Consider the following 23,405-nt stretch of genomic DNA (forward strand, 5'->3'; position numbering starts at 1 on the left):
TTTATGTTTGATAGTACTATTCTCACATTCTTTTTCAGAGCATTAATATCCATATTGTTCAGCTAATTTTCACAAAAAACATTTGATTCAATAAAATTTTCATAATGATATATCTCTTATTTTTCATAGCACTAAATCGGTAAAGTTCTAGAGGCGAGGATGTGTTCTCGGGGGTGATCGGAGGCCGAGGAGACTCGAGAGCCAGAGAAGGAGGGTCAAAGAGTTAAGCTGGCTGGAGCTAGCTGGTGCACGGGACCGGGGGAGTTTGCTTCGGAGCGGAGGATCAACTGTACTAATCAATTGCTAATCAAGGCATGTAGGATGCGAGCTGATTCGGATTGAAGGAGTAAGCGGATCGGGGACAGGATCGCATTGCAATGTAATCAAGTTGAACTTACCAACTCTAAACTGTACTACTAGTGACATGGTAGTGTAAACGTGCAGATAGACGTAGAAAAGCTGCTGAGTAGTGAGGAGCGTATCCTAGTAAACCTACCTGTCTAGCCCGTATTGATTCGCTTCTGTGGTTTTGCACGGTTCCAAATCATCGAACCTCCGGGCTATGTAATCAACAAAGTGTAGACTCTAGTACAGCTGACATGTATACAAACAGACACTTGTTCTGAAAACGTTTTACGTGCTACGGGGATTGAACCGTGTAACAACGTCAACTTTATTGGTGCTTCATCGCATTGAGTTCATTAAGGGTTTATCATGGTACGGACTACGGTATAGATCTATAGTATAGGCAACATCAAAGTTCGGGTGCTGCCTGGTGAGTGGCGTTTCAACCTGGATATATCTACCAAATGGTACATTGATAATAATGGATTTAATGATCTCCATCATCTTGAGATAATCTACATGTTTGCATCAAATCATTATCGTCACACTGACTAGATATTGGTAGTAGATTTCTAGTCCCTCGTTTGCATAGCATAGAGCTACGAACGGTCTATTGTGCCGTGCACGCAACATAAGTACGAGCTGGGGGTGGCCAAGTGCAGAACGGTGGAAAAACATATCCGACGCCCCCTGACATACTGCTGATGAGGAAGGGGAGTCAGAGCAAGCCACGCTTGACTTGTTGTACCATCTGATGATACCATTGATCCAGGACCTTTGATGTTCTTATTCTCCTGCTCTCTGAATGGGATTCAAGCAAGCTACCGAAGTGGATTCCAGCCTTCTTTTCAACAGGTTGTGAGCTTGGCAAGCTGTTTTCACAGCATGCAAGAGTGACCCTTTCAAGCAACAGAGAAATATTTCTGCAAGTTTTCTCTTCTTAGTAGTCTCAGCTGATTGGCTCAGCTCAGACTGTTATCTTTCATTCATCCATATTACTGGACTACCATATTAAAACTGCACGCTGATGCTGTGATATCAAATAATGCTGAATGAGTCATGACAGACCTTTGAATTTCATAGCGATAATCACATTCATGAATGTGGCAAACATCACTGGTGGAGCAGTAGATACATGTAGATACTGGTCATCTCCAACATGTCGGAAGCGGTTCAACGCATGGATGAACTGATCAGAGACTATATGCTCTACAGAGGTTTGACAAGTACTCTCAAGAGTTTTGACGCAGAGTTGAAGAACGACAAAGACAAAGCATTTCGGGTAATCTCTCTTTTTGGAGGGAAAGATATTGCGTGTAACCCTGTTTGAATTCTCTCAACTATTTGGTTTTGTACCTTAGGTTAGAAACACTGTAGGTATGGTAATTCAGTGTTTTCAGAAGATCACCTTTCTACATATTAGATAAAATTTTAGAGGATGAACAAGCACTGAAAGTACCATGGCAGACTGTAATATAAAATACATGGACAGTGTTTTTAGAGTTTTGTGACGCCAGATCCAATAGTTCAATTACTAACAGAAGCTGAAAGGAAAGAATTGAGCAAAAACTGAGCACAAAAACTTTCTTTGCACTTTGAACATTTTCATCTCTTTAGAGTGCAGTTTCCAAATCAATGATAACATTCTTTATATAGCAGTAATATTTTCCTTTTTTTAGTGGTGTAGTAGGCATATAAAATGACATTGTGAAAGAAGCTGGATTTACTTAGAAGTGTATAGTGTAATAAACAGAGGCATCAAGTTGGAAGGTTCTTTTTTTTTAGTAGGTTTAGCTCATTTATTTCTAAGAATTGCATTATACATGTATTTGTGAAGTTGTTTTTTTTTTGTCGAAGTGAATTTTATCATTTATGAAAAGCTGTAATTTTCCCCATAATTGCCATAATCAAACAATCCCAAATATATTCAAACAAGAGGATATTATGTACAGCTTGATATTAAATGCCTCCCTGTCAGACCACCACATTAGCACATAGGTGGGTTGAAAAAACTTACATTATTCATTCCAGAAAGAAAGCGCTTAACTGTATGCATGATGGTACTGCTTAAGTCAACCTTGCATGAATCGAATAATTGCCTAAGTTGAAGGTCTTTTCAAGACCTCTTTTCCTGTAGTTCCATTGATTTTAATCCCTCATAAGTCAAATTTTGTTGGAAGTTAAAGCTTTATTGTATTTCTTTAATCCAAATTTGACTTAGGCAAGGTTGACTGTACATTGTATATTCAATGTAAAAGTTGATGTGTTTCTCAGCCTGCTTGCTATTCCAGGACTTGTTTGATGTAGACTGATAAATAATGAGAATTTTCCTTCCTGTTCTGTTGTTCCTATGGCCTGCAGGCAGACAAGATTCTTGATCAGCTGCTTGGATATATATCGACCTATGACCTGTCAGGCCTCAAGTCCTATTGGGACCACCTTGAGAGGAGGGTGTTCTCCCACCTAGAACACACCCACGCCCACAATGTCAACAAACTGCGCATCAGCATCCTGAGGTCAGTGTAGCTTCTGACATTTGGGTATCTGTTTTAATCGTTTGCATCAGGAAGCTTGAGTTCGAGGTTTTGTACAGGTGACTCCCATTATGAGGAAGTCATCGGGACTAACTTGTAGCAGTATTCTGTCATTATATCAAAATTATGTTATAACTGAACAATAAAGCATATAAAGATATTTAGATGATAATTTGGGACCTGAATTTCTACTTTGTTGTGACAAAAAATTTGTTATAACTGTGATCATAACATGAGTGCACTGTATTTGATTTTTTGTTTTTGTTTAGCACGGCTACTTGATCAATGATTAAATGCTTGGAAACAATGAGAAACAAGACTGACTGTGTTACCAGTCCTATCTAAAGGATTGAGTAATGAGGATAAGGTACCTTGTGTGAGGGCACTATACTGCTACTCCCAAGGAACTTGAACCGTGGATCCTCAAGAATTAGACCCCTTGGTCTTATCCACTAAGCCACTTCAATTTATAACTCAGGGAGAAGGGAAGGGAAAAGATTGGATATGATTGCACAGAAGTGAGCAGAAAAACCACCTAACTAGCCAGGCGGACTACTTAGAATCAATTTTAACACTGAAGCAATACTGTAAAACGAGAAATGTTCGCGTGCATTTTAATTTCGCGAATTTTGCGAGCGCCAAGATTCGCGAAATTAAAATGCACGCGAAATTTCTTATCTACATTATATGCATTGAACGCAAGAGGCAATTCGCGAAAATTTCTTGCCGCGAAAAAGGCCGTCGGCTCCAATTCGCGAAAATTTCGTGCCGCGAATATATCATGTTTTACAGTATTTTGGCAAGCCAGACGGACTAGTAACTTCAGAATTTTACGATTTTTAGCTAGTCCGACGTGATTTTGGGTGGCCAATGGCCAGCGGACCATCGCCAATTTCGAACCCTGCAAAGTAGAAAATTGAAAGGTCGCCCAGTGATAATATCAAACAGTATTTGCAGGAACACATGATAATGAGCACCAATGCAGACTCTTCAATCCATGATCACTGTCATGACCCGTATTGTCACTGACCAGGTTCATTATTTGCTTTCTGTAATTCATTGATTACTCCCGTATATGCATGATTTCATTAGCATTTGCTATCTTTTGCAGTTTGGTTGTTTGAATAAAAGAGGGTTAATATTACACCAAAGAATTCAGATTCGCATGTTTAAAGAGAAAGCACTTTGTCATTTGTACCTATTTATATATAGGAGATCTCTTGCGAAAGCTTTGATCTGAAAAAGGTCTTGCAGTTATTTAGTTTTGAATTACTATAGCATTCAATCGGACAATGGAAGACCTGATATATAATTATGAATAGGAGGTATTGAATGCTGGTAGAATGATATCTGAAAGTGAAACTTACACTCTTTAGTGTCTTGTTGATTGATAGGATAGTGTCCTAAAACACAGATAGTGTGCACATCGTGAAAGTAAGACACTTCTGGTGTGCAGTTGCAGAAATCAGTGCAAATGAACACATCGTGAAGAGAAAAATTGATATACCAAACAGGGATGACAAAATAGTACTGCATGATATATGTAGACAAAGTGATTGATCTTAAAGTAGAAAACTATGCATGTTCAATGGCATTTTGGGTTGTGTTGAACATGAGTCTACTCTTGTGGGATGCGTTTGAAGAACTTAAGGGATTTTTACCTATGGAGGGGTTGGACACTGCACTAGTAGAGCAAGTTTGGAAGGCTACTCTGTAATGCAAAACGTGTGTGTTAGTTAAAGGACAAGTTCACCTTCATAAACATAAGGATTGAGAAAATGCAACAATATTAGTAGAACACATCAGTGAAAGTTTGAGGAAAATTGCACAATCGATGCAAAAGTTATGAATTTTTTAAATTTTTGTGTTGGAACCGCTGGATGAGGAGACTACTACAGCTTGTGAGTCATATGCGTACAACAGTATAAAGAAAATGTAAAAGAAAATTCAGCATATTTTCACTTTTTTGCCATAATAAAAGTGCACTTGACTTGCCTCTTTCTAAAGGCAGGGGGAATAATATTACCCATAACATTTGTCGGTAACGAGTCAGGGGAATGTGTACTTTTTTCAAAAGATGGAATTTTGTGAAATTCTCTTTATATTTTCCTTATATTGTTGTACGCATGTGACATCTACAACATTCATACACTGCAGTAGTCTTCTCATCCAGCGGGTACTGCACATAAACTTCAAAAATTCATAACTTTTGAACGGATTGTCTGATTTTCCTCAAGCTTTCAATGATGTGTTCTACTAATATTGCTACATTCTCTCAATCCTTATTTTTATGAAGGTGAATTTGTCCTTTAACAGTGATTATTTTTCTTTGGATATCAATATGTATCGTAATGATTTGTTGTTGTTGTATGTCAGGATGTAAAGGTGAAGAAATGTAGGGTTTATCACTAGAATAATTTCTCTTATAATGTGTTTTATATGTGTATCCTAGGCTGTATGTGGTGAACGCTGTGCAATCGAATCGTGGAGACAAAGTCAATGACTTCTTTGACAAGTTGGTGCCGGAGCTGCAGAATCAGCCGGAGTGGAAAGAATGGTTCGGTAAGTAGGATGAGACAATGAATAGTGGAAATGAGTTTGGGTTGGACACTTCGACCAAATCAAACAGTTGTTACTACAAGCATGCTTGTTTGTTCTGTTTATTTATCCACGTACTGTAAAACACAATATTTTCGTGGCATGAAATTTTCATGAATGGTAGCTGACGACGGCCTTATTCCCAGCATGAATTTTTTGTGAGTTGCCTCTAACATTCAATGCATAAAGTATAGACAAGATCTTTAGCGTCCTTTTTAATTTCGCGAAAATCTGCTCTCGCGATATTCTCGAAATTAAAATGCATGCGAACATTCCTCGTTTTACAGTAGCTGCCACGCCCCTTCTTTGTTACACCTTACTTCTTTGTACCTTCCCTCAACAGTGTTGCCGTACCTGAAGAGCCCAGAGCAGAGTCCAACGTTCACCCTGTACTTCACCAAGCAGTGGGAAGAGACGCTCAAGATATCGCTCCACAACTTTCTCAGCATCATCTTCCACTCCATGCATATCCTTTGACATGCATTAGGACAGGGCAGGGCGGGGCAGGGCGGGGCAATGCGGGGCAGGGTGGAGCAATGTGGGGCAACGCGGGACAGGGAGAGACGAGACATCAACCTTAAAGGGACACCCCACTCCATGTGCAATGTGCATGTTGACTTGGACGAAATAATGCAGTCAAACAAGCAGCACAGTCGAGTAATGAAACATAGGAAAGTGTCACTTCTTCTTTTTTTTTTACAATTATGTTGGCCTCGGTAACCAGTGTGATTAGATGAGGATTGATGTCATGGTCTCATAAGTCTGTTCTGTTCTGTTGGTATGAATATGGAGAATTTTGAAACCATATTTGTCAATGATTGAGTAGTGAGAACCCACTTCTCCATGAGCATTTTCAACTGTGCTTTCAACATTATTACAATATACAATACTTTTACAAAAAACTGTCCTGATTTCTTCTCTATGAATCTGTTTTAAAAAAATGGGAAACTTTGCATGTACTCCTGAAGAGTGTGAATATGAGAGCCATTTATAATTTGTGTGGTGCAACACATATTGATGCTCATTTCTATTTTTTCACTGTAGGGAAAAGAGGATTTGACATAACTGTAAGTTCTTCTGAATCAAAATAATGCAAACACCTCCAAGCATTATCTTTTAAGGTGATTTTTTTTTTTATTGAGATTCTTGAATTCACAAAGCATACATCCATGTTCTCCCTAAAATGTATTTGTTCCATAAATGTTCTCAAGAGTTTAAAAATTCACGACCCTTGACTGCTGTTGCACCCTTGCCCATTCTTCTGAGTTTCGACACTGAGCATCAGAAGATTGTGGAGCTCCAAGAAGACAGAGGTAAGCTCCAAGATGAAGTTACCAAGCTACAGGACCAAGTCAGCAAACTTCAGGACCAGGTTGGGCGCTACCAGGAGCAAGTTGGCAGATTGCAAGAACAGGTGAGTATTCTTCTCTTTTTTGGTTTGTCTCAGATTTTCATTATTTCATCATCTTCTTGTCATGTTTGTGCTTAATTAAGAAACTCACAGAAACTAAGCATGATTAACTGATCATGATGTCTGAGGAATAGTCATTTTGATAGAATGATTGTTTCCAAATGTGTTCTGAGCAATAGATAAATCTGTACAGAAAGGCCACTCAAAGGAGGGCATGCGAGTGACCTTTCTAGAGAGGTAACTTTATGTACAGCATCATGATGGCCAGACCTATTTATGCATGCTTTAGAAAGTCATGCAGAGGCTGGGAATTTTGCTCAGTGTGGACATTTGTGTGTGTGTGTGTGTGTGTGTGTGTGTGTGTGTGTGCACCGGAGATACAGAGTGATATAAAATGGATACAGTTTATTCATGTATCAATTGAAATGCACAGGTTTCTCATTGTTGACTGAAATGCAGTTTTCACTCATTAGCTGAAGGCTACAGAAGTACTATGTAATATGAATATCTGCCCTTCTTTGCATCCTGTTGTTGGCCCATGTTCTTCAGGAAGTTGGTCTCTTATTCTGTACCCGGTGACGACAGTTGCATCATTGTTACTTGTCACATGCACTAAGAGACTTTTGAAGGGAATATGATCGCTTGAGGTGGCTGCTTTTGACCAATAGCTGTTGTGTGAGATTATGATTGCTTCTGCACAGGTTTTTACATTTGGGCAATTTTATGTGGCCATTAATGATTAGTGGCTGATTTACGCCAACGACTCCTAAATCAGGTAAAACTGTGGTATCAAGTCAAAATCAAAGGTTAACTTGTTTTTGTGTCTTTTACATAAAATGTTAATGATGATGTCATTATTTCACATATTTTGCCATTTTGTTATGCCTCTGTTCATGGATGCATTATGGAGGCTTTGCTCAATGCAGAAAAAGAGACACATATGAATTCTCAGTGAGTTTTTCTTGCTTTTTAATAATAGGTGAAGCAGCTGTCTCTGCAGGAGAGAACTGAGTCCAGTCTCACTGTACCTGATGGATCAGATCACTCCAGTATTTCAATAGGGTGAGTTATTTTTTTAATTTTTTTAAAAAATCTTTTTCGAGCACTAGCTCACTTATGCTTCAATGAATTTCTCCCAGATTTTAATATGTTGTAGCTGAGACTTTGGGCTATCGTGAATGTACCCTTCGTTTGTTCATACGATGTCGGGACTACGTTAGGAGGTTTGGTTGAATTTAAAGCTTATCTGTAATGTACTGAGATGTTTCTTTCTTTCTGCAACTGTCTTTGCAATAACTCAAGAAAAACAGCTTCTGTCACCCCCAAATTTTGTACATGTTTAGTTCATGTCACGTACATTATTTCATAAGAAAACAATTATTGATTGGACATCATTTTGGGTATGTAAATTAGGGTCAAGGGTCATAAATGTTTCATCCTGTATCTTGGTGAATACATGTCCTATTTCTCCCATATTTTGCACACGCAGGGACCATGTTATGAGAATCTTTTCACAAGATAGCCACTTTTTGCTCAGATGCCATCATGTCTGTGCAAGGTTGGGTCAATGGTCAAACATACATGTACTTCATTCTGTATCTTCGTTACGACGTGTTGTCTCTATGGGAGTGCAGTTTTTCTGCAAATGAAAATTGACATGATTATTTTTTTTGACCACTAGCTCACTTATGCTTCAATGAATTTCTCTCAGATTTTAATATGCTGTAGCTGAGATTTTGGGCTATCGTGAATGTACCCTTCGTTTTTTCATAAGATGTCGGGATTATGTTAAAAAACTTGGTTGAATTTAAAGTTTATCTGTAATGTATTGAGATGTTTTTTTCTTTCTGCAACTTTCTTTGCAATAACTCAAGAAAAACAGTTTTTATCACCCTCAAATTTTGCACATGCTTAGTTCATGTCACATACATTATTTCTTAAAATAACAACTTTTTGATTAGACATTATTTTGGGTATGTAAACTAGGGTCATAGGTTATAAATGTTTCATTCTGTATCTTAGTGAATACATGTCCTATCTCTTTCATATGTTTTACATTGATATAGCTGATTCTGGGTGCATGCACTGGTCGGGGAGGAAGGTCTCGAGAATCGGTGATTAAGTTTGCCTTTTCCTCCCCTGGCAACCAGCAGCATGCACCTGGAACCACCACAATTTTTATATCATGTATTTACGATTTTCTGTTTGTATTTTATGTCAGCTTGTATTGTATATTGTATATTGAATTGCCGAATAAATAATAACAATAATAATAAATTGTGGTAAGAAATTTGACCAAATTGAGTGGAATGGTAAAAATTTGAGTTCACATCTTTAACTGTACATATTGCTCTGTTTTAGCAGTGATACACCTCTTTTATAAGTGGCATACTACAGCTGTTACTATGTTTTTCTTACATTTAGCTTAACACCTTCCATATGATAAAATGTGAAAGAACTATACCTCAACCAATTACATTTCACTTTAAACATAGCAGTGACCACTACTGGGAAGACTTCCTCTTGGAAGTTAACAGCTGTAAGGTGAAAGATGCAAAGATTGCATGAGAAAGTTATTGTGGAAGTGGTAAATCAATAGATATTTATCAGATATTGAGAAATTATGGAAATACAATTTATTGATTGAATGGAGGATTAAATGGAAAGCAATAGAATACTTTTGCAGATTATGGAATGTGTTTTCAATCCTGCCGTAGTACATTCCTGTGGGTATTTTATCCAAATGTGATGCCCTTCAAACCTATAGACCTCTGTATGAAGTCTGTCTGTCTTCAGTGACCCACTTTATAGTTTTTGTCAGAGTATGGCCTCTTGAAAAAGATTTGATTGCATGTTTGTGTTCAGCTGCTGCAGGAAATGAGTCAGTTTTTGTTTTGACAACTTTCATGGTTCTTATTCCCCTCAAAGTGAAGTGCAGACCAATCAGCTTAAGAGTGCCTTTAAGGGTTCCAAGAAAGCCCCCTCCCCTAACCCGGGCCGGAAGTCCCTCCTGCCCTCCACCCCCTCCGTCCCACCGGCAGTGAGGGGGGCCTTCTCAGCCCTCCTGGGCCCCAAGAAGGACCCGGACCATTCTGGCCAGAACCAGACGAGCAGGACCAAGGATGGAGGAGTCGGTGGTGGTAGTGGTGGTGGAGGAGGAGGCGGAGGAAAGAAAGTTGAGTTTGTGAGTTCATCTCCATCTTTAGCATCTCAGCAGTCGACCAAGACATCAACCCAATCTCAGGTGAGTATAATTGACTTCCAGTACCATCATAGACTCTGTTTCTTCTCTTTTGTTCTCTTAAAAAAGAAAGATCTAGAAAGAAAAAATATATGTATTAAGCTAGCATTACCATCTAATCTTATTCTGTGGACATCTGTCCTTATAGCATTTGCGTAAGTTTGTTCAGATGAGAGCATTCCCTCCCTCCTCGCCCCCCCCCCCCCCCCAACAAAAAGAAATTAACATTGTCAATGCTAACCAGGTCTTATGACGTCTAAAGAGTCACACATTGGCTGTCTCCAGTCTGTCTTAACTGCATTTTGAAGTGCTGGTTGTTAGTACTGCTGTTGTTATTGTGATACCAATGATGATTTTGATGATGATGATGATGATGATGATGATGATGATGATGATGATGATGATGATGATGATGATGATAATTATGATTTGAAGTAATGCTATGATCATCATCATTATCATTACGTATTTGCATGGATCCTCAGCAATTCATAACTTCACACAGTACATCCTTCAGGCATTTGCAATCCATGCCTATGTATACCTTTCAATGAATCATATTGCACACCTGCACTTTAACTATGAATGTGAAGTACATGTACTCTTCAATACATTGTGAAGAAAACATATTTTTGAAACACATTCAAGCATTTTTTGTTGTTTAGCTTGATACTTTCAGTAGTATACATCTTGAAATTGAGACTGAACCATATTCATCTTGATCACTTGATGGTCGATAAGTGGGTCAAAGAGCTGATAAAGGCTGTAACATTGACAGCTGAAAATTCCTTAGGTAAACAGTGTGTATTGAGATCAAAAGTTTCACACTGATTTCAGAATAAATTTATCCCAATATAGATGAGTTTCTACTCTAGCATATTTGTTGTAATCGTGTAGGTCAAGCTAAGGCAGCAGCAGCAGCAGCTGGCGTACGACAAAGAGAGAAAAGAACTTTTCTCCAGGTCTCAGCAACAGACGCTATCTCCGAAGCAGACTGAGAGACCTCAAGGTCAAGTTTCAGGAAGGTGAGAGCAAGTTCAGATTGGTGTGATCAGTGCCTCAATTGTAGGGTGTTCTTGTTCTTATTCTTTGCCACAGTGTTGCAAAATAAACTCACAAGCGCATTATTCAAATACATGAAATTTTTCCATCAAGATGTTTTTCATCGCAACTGATTGACAAATTGCCCTACATCGACATAAATAAGCACTGAATTGATGTTTTTGTAGTAGCCATGATAAAAAATCATGGGCATACGTACTCCGAGTTGACGCCTGTCCGGAGATCAGGAGGTCATAGGTTCGAATCCTGCTCGAGTACGTACGCCCATGATTTTTTATCATGGCTACTACTAAAACACTGATCAATTCGGTGCTTATTTACGTCGATGTAGGGCAATTTGTCAATCAGTTGCAAGGAAAGCACTTTTTTTTCCCTCTGGTCTTCATTTTTCTCATTATTATACCATGTTCTCTACCTATGTGGGAAAAATGAGATGTCAGATCTATGTTCATTCAGTGACAAAATAAGTTTCCATGATGACACTAGTTCTTTAAAAAGAGAACCAAGATATGATAAGTGTATGCTGTCCTATGTGGCTTATCTAAATCCCTCTAGAGAGTTTTTAAAAAAAAATGTTATGAGATCAAGAGTTTTGTTCCTGTATTATCTTACATGATATACATCGTAGTGAAATATTCATCCCTGTTGAATAAGTCATTTCTTTTTCAGTAAATGTTGTGTGCCATTAGGATAGTAACAATGCATGTAGATTTTAAAAAAGAGCACCAGAAGTAAAACTATTGGAATGATAACAATACATTGTGTAGATTAAAAAAATACCATCATAGGTAAAATGATGGAAACTTGCTGTAATATTCACAAAACTTAAAGGACAAGTCCACCTTCATATACATGTGGATTGAGTGAATACAGCAATATTAGCAGAACACATCAGTGAAAGTTTGGGGAAAATCGGACAATCCGCTCAAAAGCTATGAATTTTTAAAGTATCTGCGTAGTCACTGCTGGATGAGAAGACTACTACAGTGTATGATGTCATATGCGTACAACCATATAAAGAAAATAAAAAGAGAATTTCACCAAACTTTACTTTTTGAATAAAGTGCACATTTCTTCGACTTGTTACTGACATATGTTAAGGGTAATATTATTCCCCCTGCCTTCTGAAAGAGAGAAGTCAAGTGTTCTTTTGTTATGCGAGAAAAGTGAAAATATGTTGAATTTTCTTTATTCTTTCTTTATCTCGTTGTACTCATGTGACATCACAAGCTATAGTAGTCTTCTCATCCAGCCTTGAGTGAGCAGGAACTTCAAAAATTCATAACTTTTGAACGGATTGTCCGATTTTCCTCTAACTCTCAATGATTTGCTCTACTAATATTGCAGCATTCACTCAACCCACATGTCTATGAAGGTGAACTTGTCCTTTAACATTTTATGGCAGAAGAATGGGCATTTTCTGAGCATTACATGGCTCTGCACTCTGTCACTCAAATCAAATAAATGGCAATGTTCATATCACATTGAATATCTCTATAAAGTAGCTTTTGGGAATAAGTTTTATACAGCATAAATGATGCTTATTTCATGTTTTTTCTAACAGTGACATAGACAATCACATCTCTATAATTATAGAAGACAAAAGATGAAGTAGTTAATGTATTTATGAGTTTTAGAAACAGACAGTTGTAAAACTTTGCCAGCCAATCTAAAACGATACTGATGGTGTTATAAAGAAAAGAACATTCTGACAAGCAACAATGTTATGTGTCATTTCTAATGCCACTAAAATACTGCACCCCCTTCAGCAATCATCATGAAGAAGTGGAGGTTACATCCTTCAGCAGAGGTGACGGGGGTCAGAGTTCATCTGAACAACTGAAGCTGTCCAACATGACAACAAAGACCAGCACAAATCAGCTACCAGGTGAGATGAATGTAATGGTTGTAGCCTCAGGGTTAACAAAAAGTTAAAATGTAACATGTGAAAATGGATATTATATGAAGGTTTTCACTGTAGACATGATAACTGCACAAGTACTCCACATGTAGGGAATTTGAAAGATTTTCTCTTTGCTCTGGGAACCATTGTTTAGTCAAGCTAAAGTTTGTTGGTGTTCTGTGCTCTGGTTCCATGACATTTGCTCCTGCGACAATTGCTCCCATGAAATATCTGCACACCAAGCCAAACATAATTTCTACCCACAAACATAACCCTCACCCTAATCCTAATCCTCACATCAAACCAAACCTAAAACCCTATCGCAACCCTAATTCTAACCCTACGTCTTTGGAGAAAATTAGAACGGAGCACTTGTTGCAGGAGCAAATGTTGTGCAACCCTGTGCTCTATTCCCAAGTAAGTCATAGCGCCCTCTGTTGTTGTATGTCACAGGTGCAGAAGACAGCCTGGGTACCTTCCTCATCCTCAGCCAGGATGAGTACACAGAGCACCATTCCTCCATCACCCACAGCCGCTTCTCACCGTCGTCCACCAGTGTGGCCAGCATGGACATCGATGGCGTGGTCAAGTGAGTGATATGAGTCTGCTGTGAGATGTCTGTCTCTGTTTTGTCCCTGTCTGTGTCTGCATATGTGTCTGTCGCTGAGGCTATGTCTGTACCCATATCTGTAGAGTATCTGTGCCTGTGTCTGTGCATGTGTCTGAGGCTGTGTTGATTTCTGTCTGTGACTGTGTCTATATTGGTCTGTGCCTGTATGTGCACCTCATTCTATCTGTGTGTCTGTGTCTGTGTTATTTTCTCTCTTTTCAACAGTTTATAAAGAGCATTTGTGTCTTTATCTGGTGAGTGTGTGTAAGGCTGTGTGTGGGATAGGATGTTAATGTTTGTGTTTGTGTATAAGTTTGAAAAGTAGAAATCAGGTAAATTTTGTAAGACTAAAGTTATCAATTTCCTTTCTCTATCTGAAAATGTCAAAGGTACATGTAGATTTTCCCTTTGTTTAATTAGGTGATACGCTTTTAGCGTATCACCTATTGTGATTGTCAAAATCTGTCTTTTTTCTTATTCTTCTTTCTTTCTGCCACATTTTGTGTCGTCAATATCTCAAGAATGACATTACGGAGTAACATGACATTTTCAGTCAACATGTCTCATGACAATATCCAGCCACAATAAGGTTTTCATGACAGTAACGTCTCTATGACGTCATCTAGGCGCCATTCTGTGATTTTCGGACCATGTTACATGATCGATCATAACTTCATAACTAAAGGTCATTTCTGTATCATTTTTTGTGGACATAAAGTTCAGGTCACGCTCTATCTTTCTTTCTCTGATGCTAATTACCTAGGACGTCATCTAGGACGCGTAAGCGCGCGTCAAACTTTTAAAAGGCTCAAAACAACTTTCCAATGGGAAATCTCGAAGTTTCAGACAATTTTAAGCGTTTCAAACAATTTTGCGCGTGCGCGTCCGTCCGCGCGTTTTAGCGCGTCAGTAACATGAAAATGCACTTTTTTTGACTGATTTGGATTCCTGATACTTTGAGTAACAATATCCATTGATTTCTGATCGATTCTGACAAATAACAAAGCAATGCACTGGCGTCAAAGTTGAAATTTGGCGTTCGCATCTATGTGCAAATATAGTGAAAAAACATGTCTTTATTTATTTCGCCATAGCTCTTTAAAACGTCAGGTGACCCTATTTTTTTATTGCATATTACAAAAGCATATAAATTGGACATAACGTTTCAAGTATCATTATTTCCATAAATACATTATGACGTCATCATATTGTCATCTGAAATCAAAAAAGTGGAATTAATTTTTTTAAGGTACTGTTTCTGACATTCATTTGCTCGTATCTCTGTTGTTTAAGCTCAATATTATCCCAAATTCAGATATGTTGTACTTTGAACATTTGCCTTTTAAGTCCATGTCATGCTTTTGATATTTGATGACGTCATCATACCTTAAATTGTGATTAAAGGTAAAGACGCAAAATCGGACAAGTTTACGTGTATTGTCTATGGGAGGTGATTTTTTTTTAAACCATGCATTGACTTAACAACGTTTAAGCACCTTTATCTCAGCTGATTTTGCTTCATTTCCTCTGAAACTTTAGTATGTTGTAGCTGAGACAATAAGCTGCAGTAATCATGCATTTTATTCTTTGAAATCTTCTCATCAGATTGACAATTTTGCAGTTTAAAACTGAAAATGAAAATGGAATGTGGACAAAACGATTCCTCATGTATCTTTCACATACATAAGTTTACGTTCCCCATATTTTCTCGTCGAGACGTATGGCCGAGTGGATAAAGTCGACGTCTCAGAGACGTGAGGTTGCGGGTTCGAACCCCACAAGATCACGAAACAAAATACTTAGCTATTTTACTTTTTTTTTCTTCAATTTTGTATTACATATTCGTCCATGTAGAAATCACGTTCGTATATAAACGCACCTATACACACACACAGACACACACACACGCCATATCCCTCTTTTTTGTGTGGGACGTATTTTTCCCAAGTTGCCAGAAATGGCATAGCGACCTCAGTCGTTACAAGGCCGCTTTTCCGTCTAGCAATGCAATAGATGTTCACACGGCCACGTTAGTTGAGTGGGCATTGACTTTCCCCCTGTTATATCTATACATTGTTGTTGTTTTTTTGTCTTACCATTTCCGTGGATGACCCGTGGCCGAGTGGTTACAGAAACGGTTTCACATGCACGCTCAATATAACTTCAAGGTGCCTATATCACATTCTTTTCTTGTCGATCACAGATGACCGTCATCTGATGACCACAAGCGTATCACCTAACTCGTCCTCAATGTGACGAGTTTTCATGTCTCGTTACATTTTGTAGTTTGACCAACCTCATCAAATTTGTCCTAGAAAGTGCCATTTTCATATCTTCACCTTGCAATGTGTAAAGTCAGTGCTTGTCATTTTGCTTCTACGTAGAAATAAAAATATATCAATAGACTACTTCATAGTGGATGCTGAAGTCCATTTTGATAAATTTTTGAAAAAATGATTAACACGAAAAAGCATGCCCATGTCTTCCTTTATTGTGTGTATTGCAGAGTTTGGAAGACCACACCCAATCCTCTCACCACCACAACCATCATGTTTAAGTCACCTTTACTCTCACTGGAGTGGGTCTCCAAATCAGACAGAATGGTAAGTTTATTTCCTTGAACCCTTTGAACGCTTGGAGTGGTGATTGGCACAGAAAACCCCATAGCATTGTACACACTGTCCAAAGTCCCTGGCACAAAAAGGGTTAGTCCATCAGACTTGACTTTTCACTCTATATTTCTTCGTACACCACTCAATATGCCTTGACAAACATTTTGAGAGTTTTCAAAGGGTGATGTATATTTTTTCCCTTTTCTTTTTTTTTAAAGGAATTTGTACATTTTTTCCTTTTCTTTTTTTTTAAAAGGAATTTGTACATCTGCTATGGTATGTAAAGTACAGTAACATGAAAATGTAAGCAGTATAGGTTAGATGTATGTAACCTTGCATGCAGAAGTACAATCCCTCATAATGTTTTTGAAGGGCCTGAGTACTACAGTGCTGTGTCATTTATTCTGTTGTAAAGGAATTATGTTATGATCTTATCACAGAATGACTTGTTTTGGTTAAAAGCATGAACACTGCCAGTGTAGAACATGGGTAAGGAAAGAGTCCCAGTCAAAAAAACAACAACAAAAAACAATAATAATAGCAATAAAATAATGGAAGTGCTTTCGGCAAACCTGGGCAGTATTTCAGTAAAAAATCAAACAAACAAACAAAACAATTGATAAAAAACCAACAACGATGTATTGATGATTAACTTATTTCAAAAAGAGCACAGGCACTCTTTTAGAGGGAATGCCAAATCATTGGGACAGTTTCCATTTTGTAACGTTCCCTAAATTTAGTTAGTGTACTTTGCTTTTCACTGAGATGTTTCACAATCTGTTTTCACTTTGCAGTGACTTATACGTGATTATTGACCTTGTGTTTTGATTACCAGCTTTTGCTAGGAAGTTCTGTCGGCTCCGTGAAGCTCTATGACTGTGAAGGGAAGAAGCTCATAAAAGAAGCTGAAATAGACTCTTCATTCCCAAGGTAAAGATCTCTTGACGCTGTCTTCATAGCTGGCTAAAATCTCCTCTGTACAAAATTGGATTGAATTCTTTCAATTTGGTGTCAACTACTTTCAAACATTAACAGTGTCCTTCATCAGATTGATACTGCCATGGAGAGTGGTAAGACAGCTGGCAGAAAATGTGGTTGACTAAGTCTGCGAGATTGTGTTAGCACCTTGTTATTCTCATTTATTGTGTTTGGTTCCCATGTGGATGGACTTCTTTAGCCAATGATTTGGTATAAGTAAGCAGATAAGGTACAGAAATTTTCATTAGGTCGTTCAAAAAGAAGTTGGCACCTTACCTTCAACCAATCAGATGAGAGTTTTGAAAAAGCTTTTTCAGGTAGCATGATGACAAAGTAAAATCAGCTGCATTGATCTATTTAGAATTCTTTGAAGCTGAAAATGTGTGTGTGACAGAAATTTATGTGAAAGACTAAACTTGATGTGTTATGCGTCTAGAAAGCTTTTGACAGTGACTGTGATTACTTTATATGCAATATCTCCGACTTTGTATCTGAGAATTCATTACTAATGAAATGCTGGAACAGTGAAAAGTAATAAAATATGCCTTGGCCTTGTTTGTTGTCATAGTGATCTGGGTAATCAAAATGTACATTTTCTGTTGTTTTTAGCCCATATACCTGTATGTCAAGCTCCTTTAATGTGTTTTCATGAAGTAAACAACCAAAGTAATGCAGCATGATTATATTTGCATGTTTTGATTCTCATATTCTCTGTACTGACACATCACGGACAACTCTTGGCATGGGCATTTGTGCTGAATGTGTTTATTGTACGCAAATTTAAACATTTGGTCTGACGTTCACATTGCTGTAAATTCTTGTATCATACTCAAACACAATGAAAAAGGAGGGCTGAGGAGATCTGCTATTTACCACGAGCATCAAAGGGTTAATACACAGCACATACTTTTTTAGTATTCATCATACCGTTGTCCCCGAAAAAATTACAACGGGTTCCTCCATTATGATAACTTTAAAAATGGTGAACCGATCCAAGTACAATTTCAGGATATGAAACTATAACTCATTTGCCACATCTCACAGAAAACCCCGTTCGATTTGCTTCAGTGGTCAAAGAGAAATAAGGAGTTTTGTAGAGCATGTCAGGAATCCCTTCCCTCCAAGTTCTGTCCATTGTGTTCACACATTAATTAGCAGTTCCAAAAGCATTCAAATGCTAAACTTGTAAGAATCAGACCCATGACATGCTTTGTAACAATCCACATTTCGCTGTGACCACCTACCCAAATTGAATGGGGTTTTCTGCAAAATAGAGCTAAGATGTTATATCTTAAGACCCTGAATTAGCATTTACATAGTTTAATCATATTGGGGGTTATCAATGTGGAAATCCAATTGTAATTTATTTGGGGGGATATACTGTATAAAGCACTCGAGTAAAAAATGTGTTAATAACCCATTTGTGGTCAGGGTGGTCTCAACGGCCTGCAACCCGAGTGGGTCAGCCTTCGTCTGTTCATCGGCCAGCCAGGTGGCAGACTGGGGTACTGACCTCAGTAAACCCGGGTCACCCTTACACGGAACATGCAAACTGACCAGCTGGGACCTCAAGACCCTTAAGCTACAGGTGCGTGAAAGTGATCTCATTTTGGGGGCCTTTGTCTCAAGTCAAGTCTGGGTTTCCATTGTTAACCTTTGCAATGTATACATTAATGTATTTTGCAGTAACTTGCCATGTAATTTCCCTAGTATTAGGTGAACTACTCCCTCAATTACATAATAAAACAAAGCAAAACAAAAGGCTACTACTGACAAAAATGAGACAAACAAAAATGTTCCTTGTGAAATTTATCATCCTGCTGAGATGTAGCTGACTATCCCAGACAGAGACCATTCAGTAACTTGCCATGCAATTTCCCTCGTATTTGATGAACCAACCCCATAAGTATGTAATGAAACAGAGCAAAACAAAACACCACCACAAACAATAACCAGACTAATGAAAGTTTGCATTGCGACATTGATCATCTTGCTGAGATGTAGCAGACAATCCCATATAAAGACCATAGTTGTGAAATGTGGATTCACAGGCTCATATTAACCACATTCATTTGATGGTTAGATTTAGAACATCGGTGCCAATTAGTAAATAGAGCATGCCATCATATGTGACCATGGACCCAACAGTGCTGTGAGGGTTAGTGCAACATACAACATTGTACCTTTAGTCTGGAAAATGTTTGTCTTTCACAAATTTCACCTTGTTATGAAGAACTCACAAATTCATGCCCACCACACCTCAAAGATGGAATTTTGTTTAAAAAGTTAATTTTGACATCCTCCATTCCAGAGCGAACTACCTCTCACCAAAAGTGCAGGCTGTGTCAACTGTACGTCCTACAACCACAATGGCAACCTCCTCGTCACAGGGGCAGCTGATGGAATGGTCAGATTATTCGGTCAGTGAAACTAAAGATGTCGGTGTGTTGCTAGGTATTCTGAGATCTTGTTACAAAAAAATAGGTCTGAGTAGCTATGTTAGATGTTCTGACTGCAACAATATAGACAATGTTCCCAGCTGATTACCGGTAATTGTTGCACAACTACTGCTGTAATAACAACAATCATTGCATGTAGACATAGGCTCAAACCACTTTATGAAAAGGGATTCTGCTCCACTTTAGAAATCATAAGTGATCAACTTGATACATGCATGTTTTCATGCAGTTAATGGTTTGTTAACTTCCTTGTGTAAACATAAAGATATTTTGGCCGTAGATGTTGCTCACTGGGGGGAATCATAGCAAGTGGTGTTATAAAAGTTTTAGTGTTTTGTTTGATGTCTTGAAAACAAAAGTATCGGCATACCTGAAGGGTGCACATTGGTCAGGTGTAAAGAAAGTTTACTGTAAGGTATTTCAGTCAGACATTCAAAGATGTAAATGTCATCACAGCCAGAGAGTACACAAGGGTCATGTATGACGAGAGTTAGGTGTTTTGTGTGGTGTAAATGTGTTATGTCAGGCATTTGAAAATGTGAGTATGTCTGCTAAACAGGAGAGTGATTGCACACAGGTCCGGTGTAGCAAAAGTTTGGTGTTTTGTTTGGAGTAGATATTTTCTTTCAGAGATATGAGTGTTTGCCGTGGAGGAGTGGCACTGGTCAGGTGTAACAAAAGTTTTGGTGTTTTGTTTGGTGTAAATGTTGTCGTTCAGACATCCAGAGGCGTGAGTGTCTGCTTAGCTGGAGAGCGCACAAGGGTCAGGTGTATGCAGCCCAGTTCAGTCCAGACGAGACATCAGTGTACAGTATGGGATCTGATGGCAAGGTGAGATCCAGTTTTATGGGCAAACCTTGTGTAATCCCTTGCAGTTGCAGCACTGTTTGAACCCTTAGCTTTATAAAACACTCCATCCCTCACTGGCTTAACCCATCAGAAAGTTGCATGTTGAATACTGAATATAAGTCATACATTGTAGTTTGGCAGATCATTTCTGTTGGCAGATCATTTGTGGTATGAAGAATGGTTCAGCATTTGCTGATATGTTCAATGAAATCTACCGATATCCCCCCCCCCCCCCCCCCTTGAACCTGGGAAGAGGCAAATCACCAGTTACTCAATGTATCCAAATACGCGCAGTCCGCTTTTATTAACAATGGGTGTTTCCATGTCTGGTGAGCCTCACACAAGCCTCCTTCTGTTATGCCATCGACATTTCAGTAAACTCAAAGAGAGTAAAAATTTGATGGACAAGAAGCTGATTTTAAGTTTTGGGATAGTTTAGCCGCAGAAATTATTTTGTCATTAAAGTTCGCAACTCTAAATTTCACTGCATGTCCTGCATTGGAGAAAAATTACATGGACATGGTTAAATGCATTCACTCTTCGTGGGATCAGAAAAAATTTACCAATTTGAGAGGAAAACATGAACTTTAATTTTTCTCAAATGTGTTGCCAATTGAAGGATCACTTGAAACTTTAGTAATACAGAAACTTCTGATTGTTCTGAAACTTAAATAAACAATAGGTACATGAGCCAAATAAACGTGAAATAGAAGAGAATTTCTCATTCTGCCTTGTGAAATATTAGGAAAGAAATATGAAATTATACTTATGAAAATGCACTGCCAAACCAAACAAATATGGTTCTGACAAATTTGATGGGTCAAATGTTGTATAATTTAAAACTCATCACTTCCCTGTGCCACCAATCCACCAGTTTGCCCAGTGGAGTATTAACAAAGTGGGTGAGAAGTTGAAGGAGCTATCGATCCACGACGGCGCCACGGGACCCTTCGTCGTCTCCGGGTTCGGCGGCTACCGGCAGCAGCAGAACCCGCGGGGGAAGCTGTTTGCCTTCGACACCAGCGGCAAGTACGTACTGACGTGTGCCCCCCACGGTGGAGTCATCTATAAGGTGAGACTGGAATCATGAGTCATATTTATCAATTGAGGCAGTCATAACCTTTCTTTGTATCTTTATTCCTTCATCTACTGAGTGATTCATCTGTACAAATTTCTCATATGTTCTTGTAGTTTTCTCTCCATTCATCAATTATTGATGAATTTGTTACGTATTCGTGTATTAGTTTAGTCATTCTGTTCAATATTTCTTCATGAATTTGCTTACTTTTGTTTATTTGTTTGGTCCTTTATTCACAGGTTTGTTTCAGCTTAAAGCTTCCAAAAGCAGTATTACCTTTGACATGAGGCAGTCTTTCTATAACTTTCTTCCTCTGATACTTTAACCAATACGACTTCATTACTTGAGTGTAGAGTGATAAACTACACACAGGTTTCAGGTTTGTGTTTCAATGACATTTATTTCCAGCAAACAATATATTTAAGTACAAATAACATTGCGTTAATCTTGGAAGTGCTGGGAGCACATCTTTAGAAGTAAAGAACTTGTTGATAGTATGCCCTTAAAGTACCATGGTAAATTAATATAACATGCAGTTATGTGCAAAATTATGAGAGATAAAGATACAGAAAAACAGATAGGGACAAGGACAGAGATATCAACGAAAACGGAGACATACATACAGTAGAACATTGACACACGCACACAAACATCCAAACACAAGATTGTGCAGGACACCGATTGTGTGATGCCTCATACAAAATTGTAGGTACTGGTAATACTGAAACACGTGATATGCATTTCACACACTAGGCTCTGTTGAGTCTTGTTACATCTTACACCAATTTTCTCACATGAAATCCTGTGTGTAAACTTGTCAGTGTGATACACCAGATGATGGTGTTATATAATAAGATCATCATGGTTGTTGAACCCCTCTACTGTCTTTTCTTTACACAGCTGCACAAGATTGTTGGCATGCAGAGGATGCTGACCATCTTGGGACACCGGACACCAGTGGTCAGTGTAGACTGGTGTACATCCCTGAACACCGGTGTATGCCTGAGTGGATCTATGGATGGGAGGGTTCAAGTCACCACGTTGCTCAGTCAGTAACCTGTAAAAGTGTGGTGTGTATTACACTACAGGCAGGTGTAATAGTCCTACACCTTTGCAAAGTCTCTCTACTGGTGCTGCATAGTGAGCATGTGTCTGTGTAGTGTCTGTGTATGTGTCTGTGTCTGCAGCTGTATGAGTGCCTGTAGATGGTGTATGTTTGGTGTTTACTGAGAATTGATCAAAAATGATCATGTTCACCTACGAAACTTTGCTGGGATTCTAGCTTGAAAACACAGTGCATCATAGCTGGAAATGAGTGTGGCATTCTCACCATGCAATGTCCGTGGAGTCAACATGTACTGGTTCCCAAGCAATGCGGCGAAGGTTTTAAAGTTTGAGCGTCTTAAGAATTTTTTCAGCCTTGCCTACAGGCCACTTGTGAACAATATTAACTCATTTTGTGGCTAGGTGCATGTCTTGTCACAGTTTAAGCTGGTGCATTCAAATCATTTACATTTACAGAAAAGTATAGACAGATGGTGCTTCTCAGAATGATATTTTCTATTTTTGTGGTTTCATATATCATGAGAGCTTGGATAACTGCAGCTATGATAAACTGGACAAGCGGGGACAAGCCTCATGCACAGACTGATTTTATTATGCAGCTAAATGAAGAATACAAATAGATACAGATTGGCATGTTTGGATGCCATCCTCATTTCCATA

The 23,405-nt window shown here is 38.5% G+C and overlaps 1 protein-coding gene and 1 long non-coding RNA gene across 2 annotated transcripts; both read left to right on the plus strand.

Annotated features, from left to right (window-relative positions):
* Positions 1-563: 563 nt before the first annotated feature.
* Positions 564-23,405, plus strand: LOC139719740 (WD repeat-containing protein 91-like). Its single transcript, XM_071631133.1, has 15 exons — positions 564-1,627; positions 2,707-2,861; positions 5,332-5,441; positions 5,821-5,922; positions 5,965-6,134; positions 11,027-11,154; positions 12,961-13,079; positions 13,548-13,683; positions 16,211-16,307; positions 17,152-17,246; positions 18,726-18,882; positions 19,606-19,714; positions 20,472-20,584; positions 21,477-21,674; positions 22,581-23,405. Exons 1-15 carry the CDS (start codon positions 1,505-1,507, stop codon positions 22,734-22,736), a joined length of 1,968 nt encoding a protein of 655 aa, XP_071487234.1. The 5' UTR covers positions 564-1,504; the 3' UTR covers positions 22,737-23,405.
* On the plus strand, positions 6,682-10,013 carry LOC139719338 (uncharacterized). Its single transcript, XR_011710099.1, has 3 exons — positions 6,682-6,891; positions 7,868-7,950; positions 9,817-10,013. It is a non-coding gene; the product is annotated as an uncharacterized lncRNA (long non-coding RNA).

This window comes from Diadema antillarum, unplaced genomic scaffold, assembly GCF_040938485.1.
Source record: "Diadema antillarum isolate AM-2024a unplaced genomic scaffold, OU_Dant_1.0 scf00000009, whole genome shotgun sequence".
NCBI classification, from domain to species: domain Eukaryota; kingdom Metazoa; phylum Echinodermata; class Echinoidea; order Diadematoida; family Diadematidae; genus Diadema; species Diadema antillarum.

What these genes read in the sequence shown, in the direction of transcription:
- LOC139719740 (XM_071631133.1), top strand. Translation starts at nt 1,505, where the DNA reads ATGTCGGAAGCGGTTCAACGCATGGATGAACTGATCAGAGACTATATG. An exon ending in GGAGTGGAAAGAATGGTTCG is followed by an intron (nt 5,442 to 5,820) that starts GTAAGTAGGATG and finishes TTCCCTCAACAG; the next exon opens with TGTTGCCGTACCTGAAGAGC. An exon ending in ACGGTGGAGTCATCTATAAG is followed by an intron (nt 21,675 to 22,580) that starts GTGAGACTGGAA and finishes TTCTTTACACAG; the next exon opens with CTGCACAAGATTGTTGGCAT.